At 28.9% G+C, this 9,522-nt stretch overlaps 1 protein-coding gene across 1 annotated transcript in view; it reads right to left on the bottom strand.

Annotated features, from left to right (window-relative positions):
* Positions 1-7,577: 7,577 nt before the first annotated feature.
* LOC101511771 (calcium-dependent protein kinase 2-like) overlaps positions 7,578-9,522 on the bottom strand; it is a 4,810-nt gene continuing 2,865 nt past the window's right edge. Inside the window, exons 4-9 of the mRNA XM_073369067.1 lie at positions 9,193-9,305; positions 8,884-9,051; positions 8,672-8,799; positions 8,039-8,159; positions 7,771-7,953; positions 7,578-7,658 (exon numbers count right to left, since the gene is read on the bottom strand). Coding sequence (XP_073225168.1) covers positions 7,879-7,953; positions 8,039-8,159; positions 8,672-8,799; positions 8,884-9,051; positions 9,193-9,305 — 605 coding nt within the window. The 3' untranslated portion in view covers positions 7,578-7,658; positions 7,771-7,878. The remainder of the gene's footprint in view (positions 7,659-7,770; positions 7,954-8,038; positions 8,160-8,671; positions 8,800-8,883; positions 9,052-9,192; positions 9,306-9,522) is intronic.

Below are 9,522 nucleotides of genomic sequence, written 5' to 3'. Positions count from 1 at the left end.
GCTCTCTTTAACTGTTGACATTTTCAACTTTCCACTTGGAGCTGAATTGGTCAACGTCACAACAAGGACTTCCCAATTATCATGCAAGGAACTCAACAATAACAACGCTTGCAACTCATCATCTAATTTAATTTCTGCGATTGTCAAATGATTCACTATATTCTGAAAAATACTCATATGCTCTGCCATTGAATCCCCATATTTGTATTTCATATTCACCAGCTTCCGAATCAAGAATGTTTTATTTTGCACATTCTTTTGTTCATACAACTCTTTTCATTTTTCCCACATCTTGTTAGCATCTATTTCAGTTTCAACATGTGGATATACACTCAGATCCAACCACTGTCTGATCAATGCCATTGCCTTTCTATTCATCTTCTTCCAGTCAGCTATATATATATATATATATATCGGATTAGTGAAAGTGCATATATACACAAATTATAAATATATTTAAAAATTATTATTTTTATGTTGTCGTATATTATTGAGCGCACTATTACATATGACATATTCTAAGAGACAATTAAATTATTGTTAATATATTCACAATATATTTTTTTGGAAAAAAATTAGACTAGGGAAGGTAGACCCTCATCCAATGTCAAAGAGAACTACTAACTACATACAAAGTTTATATTATAATTTAAGTATAATTTACTAATTGTAGAATTTTGAATTTAAACTTAAATCACAACAAATGTAAACGAAAGGCTCAGTTACTTGTACACCACAATTGGTACAAATATTTGCTATTTTCTATGTCAAATATACATGGAAATAAAAATGTCACATTTTTTATATATGAAATATTATTTATTCTAATATATGAATTATGAAAATTCTACTTATGCCTAAACAAAACTTCCTCTCTCTAAACTAAAGTTAACTTTCGTTGAAGTGTTGTCTTAATAAATTTATAAGGCATAAGCTTTCGTTATTGCTTTAAGTTTCTTTGAGTCCTTATCTTTGCACCAAATCTCACTTTTCCTCCCATTTCTTTTTTTATAAATAATTTTCATCCCTTGTATAGAAAGTCTATAAGGGCCATATATGTATAGGCTCATAATTTGTCAATTCATGATCTATTTTCAAAAAAAATAAAAATAATACAAAAGATACAAAAAAGTTGAATATAAATCAGACTAATCAACCATTTCGAATCTTAAATATGTGACACGTTCACTGTATAATTCTTGAATGTATCAAAATTATAAATATATTTTCAAATATATTTTTTGTTAATAATTTTATACATTAAATAAATTAACAAAAAAATAAATTTAAGGATTCAACAAACAATCTAAAGATATAATCAAGAATCATATTAATTAACAAAAGAATACTTATATATTTTTTTATATATTTTATAACAACATATATTTAGAGATTAAAATAATTATTTAATTAAATTAAAATGGATTGGTAGTCTTCTATTTTGGGTGTCAGTCAAAACTTTTTATGTTAGTTTCTTTCTTTTTACCATTTTCCACTAAGCACAGCTTTGTCAGCACCCTCTGCCAACCACTACCAAAATACAGAGGACAATATTGTGGGCTGATCTGGTGGTTTTAGGTTTCATGCATATTGTGCTACATGTAAATGAACCATCAATTTGGCAGGCTTTTTTATTGTTCTACTAAAAAAATAATAATAAAGTATTAAATTATTATTAATTTTTAATTAAATATTAAACTACCATTTTTTCTCATTCTTTTATATATTTATTGAGAAATCCATTTCTTCTACGCCAATTTTTTAATTATCGTTTTTTTTTTATCTACACTTTAATTGAGAAATTGATTTTTCAATAGGAGTATAGAAAAAACAATGATAATTTAATATTTAATTTAAAATTAATGATAGTTTGATATTTTATATTTTTAGTAGTAGCACAATAAAAAATCCAATTTGGCACAATCTCTTATTGTTATTATTATTATTATTATTATTATTATTATTATTATTATTATTATTATTATTATTATTATTATTATTATTATTATTATTATTATTATTATTATTATTATTATATAAATCAGTAATACGTGAGTCTAAAAAATAAAAAGGAATTTAAAGGGAGAATGCGTAGACAGTTGTTGAAAAAGATACACAAAAATCTAGAGTAGAAAAAATAAAACGAGACTCCACTACTACACACTTATTTAAAACAATTTCCATATAAAATTTACAGTTAAATGAAAGAAACAAACTACTATTCAATGTTAGTTATTAGATATCAGGTTAAATTACATGTTCCTTAATTTAATTTTAGGAAACGTTTTAGTACTTTATCTTTTTTTTCTCGATTTGGTCCTTTATTTTAATTTTAAGTTACAATTTGATATTTTATGTTTTAAAATTTCAACAATGTTATTCTTTTTTATACGAAAATTCAAAAAAAATTTCAATCAAAACTCATAAAAGTAATTATATTCTTCAATATAATACAAATTTCATCAAATTCCTAACACAAATCTTCAAATAAACTCATATTTTCATACTTTATTTGATATTGTTAGGAATAAAAGACTAAATCAAAAAAGAAAAAAAAAGATAAAAAACTAAAACGTTACCTGAAATTAAGTTAAGGGACTACATATGTAATTTAGCCTAACAATTATTTATTATATTTAAATTTTATTAATTTAACTTAGTTTGAGGATAATATTAATGCGATTAATTTTTCTTACCAGATTTATCATGATATATCACTGATAAATTGTTAAATTGTTTCAATTTATGTAATTTTTGTTTCCAATCAGATTTTAATTTCGTCTCAATTTTCAAGAGAGTGAGATAATTCTTTTTAATATTCAAATAAATCAAATTAAATGTGCAACGTTAATCTGAATGATGGTTTATGTTTTGGGTTTCTCATTAGATTTTAATTACGCATTTATTAGATAATTTTTTTTCAATATTCAAATAAATCACGTTAGATGTGACCATATACTGGGATCAGTATATTAGAATTAGTTTTGTTCTTGTTTCTTGTCTCCCCTCCTTCTCACTTTGTTTTCTTTTTTCTCTGCAATTTTTTTTTCTTGTAAATGAGTTATGATGTTCTTTATTTTAGAAGGCTTTGAAAATTCAGGGGATGATGATTCTTCAACCATTCTTTGTCAATCATTTTTTATTTTTACAATTTTATGAAATTTTAGGACCAAAATTAATTGCTCGTTTTACTCACATTGAGTTCAGCCTATTAATGTGTGTTATAGTTCGTCGACGATGAAAGTTTGATCATTGTTTATGTTTTTTTCCTTTTACGTGGACTCAATATTCTTCTCAAACTTGATTTTTTCCACTCCTTCTCAACTTCTTATTTTCTCTTTTACTTTTATTATACTCTTTTCAATCCTTGCTCATTTATTTTAGAACCCATACACTCCTCTTATAAGTGAGTTGTGTCACCAGAGCAAAAGAATATGAAGGCGAAGGAGTGGAAGCTTTAGTATAGCCGACGATGTTGTATCTTGGAAATCAAAAAAATATGCGATACTGACTCAGTTCAATATGGAGTCTGAAATGATAGTACTAGCTACTACTAGTGAAGAAGCGAGCTAGTTGAGATGCTTGCTAGCTAAGATTCCTTTGTGAGAAAAACTTATGTTAGTTGTGTGGATCCACTACGATAGTACTATGGCTATTGCAAAGATTGAGAATCGTTATTACAACGGTAAGAGACGACAAATACGTCGTAAGCACAACACAGTTAGAGAGTTACTTTCTAAAAGAACTGTTATAGTTGATCATGTACGCACTGATAAGAATTTAGTGGACCATTCGACAAAAGGATTAGCTAGAGAGAAAGTCCTAAATACATCGAAAAGGATGAGACTATTGTCATAGATCAATGAGTCATTCATGATGGAAATTTAACCTAAAAGATTGGAGATCCCAAATATTAGGTTCAATGGATAATAACAAGTCATCGTGATATGAGATTAACATGTTATTATATCTTGGCTTAATTGCAGTTTTGATCTCCCTATTTTAGTTGAATTGCAAAAGTAACCCCCTATTTTATTTCTCTCCAGTTTTGGTCCCCAAATAGAATTTTGATCCAAAACTTGATGAAGTTTCGTTTTTTTTGCATTTATTTAAGTCACACTATGCCTCAAGATCTCGTGGTGCAACAATTGTACATGAAATATATGAATATAAATAGTGTGGTGTGACTTGAAAAAATGAAACTTTATCAAGTTTTGGACAAAAATTTTGTTTGGGGGACCAAAATTGAGGAGAAATAAAATGGGGGACTACTTTTACGATTCAGCTAAAATAGAGGGGTCAAAACTGCAATTAAGCCTTATATCTTAGAGAATCATGATTCTTGAAGTGACGAAAGGATGGGGTGATAGAAACTTTTAATGAGATCTATACTCTATGTGGAGTGGAATATCTAGCTACCTGAGTCCTCTTGATAGACTCACCTATGTGAATGTGGAAGTGGGGCCACCTCTTATAGAATTTTGAGGCATAATTCTTGGAGTGTTCACTATACTGGGATAGATGTGCATGACCATTAATGCGCGGGCTTTTAAGAATACACCATATGAAAAGGTTGTGTGTGAGTTTGATGTCAGAGCTAGAGTTCAAGACTACGAGTCACTCTTGTCAAATCTGAATCTTACTTGCTATGCAAAGGTTCAAGTCAGGAGACAATATGTTTATGCACGATCTTATAGAATCGTTTGATGCTACTTCAAAAACTCTTTTTTAAATTCAAGTGAGGGATTGTTGGAAATGATGATGTTATTAATACGAGATTGTTAGAAATGATGATGATATTAATGAGAGCTACTTGGTGTGAATTGAAAAAATAAGGAAGCCACACATAGAAGGATGACAACACTAGTAGTGTTTATAAGATGGAGGTATGACAATTGCGATGTTCCCCAATGGGTACCCCAATTTTGTGAAAGGGATGACCATCAGATGCGCACGCGGGGGTTGCCGCCGTTCGACTGACTGGCTCGATTCGAGTCTAGGCTTAGGCTTGGGCTAAGTGGTGTATTATTTTTAATATCCAAAAAAATTAAAAGATTATTTTTTAATAATTGCGTGCGTTTTTCTCCCATTGGTACATTGTACACGTGTCTGTCGTCCACAGAAGTAACATTCAACATCTGATCAGGTCAATTCTTCTCTGAATTCGCACATCAGTTCGCCTTGATCAAAACCTAGCTTTTTCGCGTTTCAGTTTTCGGTGGATTCGTGCATCATGTGTTTGCCCGATCAAAACCAAGAAAATTTCGGTTGAAAACCTAGAAAATTTAGGAGTGTAATTTTATGTGGATCTGGTTTGATAGATTGGAAAATTTTCTCTCCTTAAGTTGCTGAGTTCCTCTATAAATAGAGGACTCTACTCAGTTAGAAAAGCGAACCAAAAGTTCTCCTAAAATTCGAGACTTTTCTCTGCTTCTCCCTTTCTGCTTCATTTTTTTCTTCTTTTTTTCGAGTGATCATTAGTATCATATAGTGACAATTATTAACAGTCATATTGAGGCTGTAAATCTAGAACAATTTTCTACAGTGCAGTGGAACTCCTATATAGTGTGTCTCAGCTATTATATCCTGAAAACTTTGTGGTTGATAATCTGCCTTGAACAATTTAAACAACACTGTAAAAGGTCTTAAAGAGAACGACTTAATCTGCGACTCAATCCAATAATATATTCAGTAGCATAAATTGATTTTGAAACAATTTTCGAAACTCAAAAACAACGTGCCCGTGCAAAACACAATGGCAAAAATATGTTTATTTAGAAACAATATTAAATCAGTAACACAACAATAACATAAAAGTGCAGAAAAACGAAACGGAAGAACACATCAAACTGTTATACAGAAAATAAATCCTACATGTTGAAGTTACATTTTATACCATAACTATGAATTTAGAATAACATGCTGTAGTTAACAAGAAATATGTTATTAACAATATTTAAACATTTAAAAATGTTATAAGAAACTTCCACTAACATATAGACATAGACAATTATAAGAGTAATTACATTTTTGTCAAAATTAATAAATGTTCCAAAACACTTACATTCAATTAATCTAAGTTTTATCAAAATAGTAATTATGAAAATTTGAAAAAGATTAGGAAATTCAAATATCTTCGATTGAATTGTATAGTAACACATACAATTCTTAGTTCCTACAAAATTATCCAAAAAAACAGTTTTAGTCCCTAAAGCAAAATATGTTTAATTGTCTTTTAACTTTGAATTTTTTGAATGATTTTTTGCAACCATGTTTAGAACCTTATGAAAAGGTCTTCCACAAAATTTAAAATTTTCAAATGTAAAAAACTAAAGTTAAAAGTAACGAAACTATGTGGACCTAGAAATCAAATTTTGTGTTTATTTTTTGTGGAAAAAATTTATATAATGTCATAACATGTCTGCGAAAAATTCATTCAAAAATATATATTGACTTAACGACAGGGACAAAAAATGAATGCATTATAATTTTGTAAGGACTAAAAACTGTATTTTTATAATTTTTATTTTTTTTTGTAAAAATACCTAAAAGTGAACATAAATTATTTAGAGACTAAACTTAACAACTAAAAAATATTTAACCCATTATTTTTTATGTTCTAACTTTTCATTCGACAGGGACAAAAAATGAATACATTATAATTTTGTCATGACTAAAAACTGTATTTTTATTTTATAATGAATAAGATTGAAATGTTAAAATTTTACTGAGACTAAAAATATATTTAATCCATTATTTTTTATGTTCTGACTTTTCATTAACAACTCTAATCACAGACTATTTGAAATTAAATGTTTTTTTTAAGAATTATATATGTTTTTAGCTCTTAAAAAGCTACAATCTTTCAAATTTTAAGAATTAAAATTAAATATTTTTTAAGAATTATATATGTTTTTAACTCCTAAAAAACTACGATTTTTCAAATTTAGTTCTTAAAATGTTTAATCCCTTTAATCCCTGTTTTGCTTTTTATAGAGATTATTTTGAGATCTATTCTTTTTTTTTTTATTTTTTTTTTTGTAAAAATACCTAAAAGTGAACATAAATTATTTAGAGACTAAACTTAACAACTAAAAAATATTTAACCCTTCTTTTAAATGTATCTATATTGGTTTTCAATCAAACAAATTGAAGAGTTTTCAGTCAAATGAATTGAAGAAAAAAGGACAAAGCCATCAAAATTGACTTTGGTGGACTTGTAAACATAATTTGTTTTTTCTTTTTTGGAATCACCATGAATTGGATACATGCATTGAATTTATTATTCAAATTTAGAGGTCCTATTGCAAACACAAATCTCACTTCAATGTTCCTACAATGGCATTTTCATTGTGAGAATCAAACCAATTTAACTCCTAATAGTCTTGGTGGCATAATGTACTTGTCATCAAATAATGAACTAAGGTTATACTATTTTCTATTTATCACAATCATTATCCAAACAAATTTGCTGAACTAGACACTGAAGGGCTAGAAAGAGCATCCAAAACAAATTTTTGCTTGACTTTTGTCCCGACCTCAATTTTGTTGCATCGAGGTATTGTCTCTTTTAGGCCTTATGTGAAGTATCAACTTTGCTATGTGAGTTTGTAATTGGTGTCTAACACAAATTTGAAGATGACTCAGCAATAGAATGTCTACAGAAAGAAAAAGAAACAAAAAAGTAAATTTAACAAGAGAGTTGATCGCTAACCGTCATGTGGAACACAATAACTCAATTCAAAAACTGTTCAAAAAAAAAAACTTTACATGCATATCAATGATATGATAGTTTAGATGTATACTTCTCAGAACTATAAACCTCTTCGCTTCGAGTGTTCTTGATGTCGGACATGTAGACTCATTACGAGGCGAAATTTAGAACAGCTTGACTTGTGGTTGGTTTCCACTCCTCATCATTGCACAAAATTCTTCATAGTTGATTCTACCATCCTGTGTGGATGCACAAAAACTTAGCATTAACTATGGTACTACTAGAATTGAAATTTGTAGCACCACAAAAGAAAAAAAGACTTACATGATCTGTATCCACTTCAAATATAATTGTATCAACTTCAGATATGATTTCCTTGATTGTGGCATCATCTCCCATACCATATTCTTTCATGGCAGTTTCCAGTTCATCTCTTGTAATAAACCTGAAATGGAATCAAACTTTTAAAATTCAGTGTATGTTTTAATTGTTCTTTGATTGTGCAACATCCTAGACTAATTGTTAGTAATCCTAGTCAATACAATTTCTTAGGCATTGAATGTAATTATTGCAGCATCATTATAAATAGGAAGATGTGTGATCTCATTAGAGACATAAAAAACACAAAAATCACATATTTTACATGGTATTGGAGCACGTTTTAGTTCTGTGACCCGTCTCTATGCAACATCCTAAACTAATTGTTAGTGAAACAAATACGAAAGTAGATATGTCATTGCTCCTGAAATACAACCCAAGTTAGGTTATTAATCAGTTAATGATTTTTTAAATGAGGTAGCTGGACTTTGTGTCTTATTTATTATTTAAATTTCAAGAATATGTATGAGCATGACACTTAGGATATGTTTAGATTAACTTATTTGAGTTTGTCTACTGACATAAACATATTTTTTGGCTTAACCATATGGTTCCTAGAATACAAGATAAAGGACTTACCCACTGTTGTCTTTATCAAAATATTGGAAGGCCTTGTAAAGATGGTCATCTCTTTCTAACTTGTGTCTATGCATTGTAGCAGTGATGAATTCAATGCAATCAATTGTTCCATTTCCATCTACATCAGCCTACATTTTATTCCAAGGAATGTAAGTTAGGAAAATTTTCAAAAAGAAAAAATAAATTATTGACAAGACTTAAGAACAGCTTACAGCTTCCATAAGTTGCTTTACTTCAGCCTCAGAAAGCTTTGATCCAAGTCTTTGCAAACCTGCTTTTAGTTCTTCATAGGTGATTGTACCACTGTTGTCTGTGTCCATATTCGTAAACATTGATTTCAAACCGCGGATCTCTTCTTCTGACATATTCTCAGCAATGACCTACAAGAATATTATAAATCCATTGAGTTTTTGAATTGAAAGATCTAAATGGATCCATAGACTAAGAGGTACCTAGTTAATGCAGATTAAAAATCACTTTGGTGTCTCTCTTAATGCAGATTGTGGTGTGGATGGACATACCTTGAGGGCGAGTTTCTTTAGTTTATTCATAGCTCTGAATTGCTTCATTCTAGATAGAACTGCACTGTCTATTGGCTTATCAGATGCATTTCCATCTTTAATCCATGGATGCTCTAATCATTCATCAAACATTTGAATCAGTTACTGAAGAATATAACTTCTACTAACCAAGAAAATTCTAAGAATGCTAAACTCATGTTCTGTCAGCAGCAGTTTAAATTTCTTTTTCTATGAATGACATAAATAATCGGTAGAAATCTTATGTCGTAGCAACAAATACACCGTATATCTTTGTAAAAATTGCAAAAGAAGCTTATAATAAGGGAAAGA

The sequence above is a fragment of the Cicer arietinum genome, chromosome 5 (genome assembly GCF_000331145.2).
Source record: "Cicer arietinum cultivar CDC Frontier isolate Library 1 chromosome 5, Cicar.CDCFrontier_v2.0, whole genome shotgun sequence".
Lineage (NCBI taxonomy): Eukaryota > Viridiplantae > Streptophyta > Magnoliopsida > Fabales > Fabaceae > Cicer > Cicer arietinum.
The sequence above is the reverse complement of the archived record's forward strand: the minus strand, read 5'-3'. Positions and strand labels throughout refer to the sequence as shown.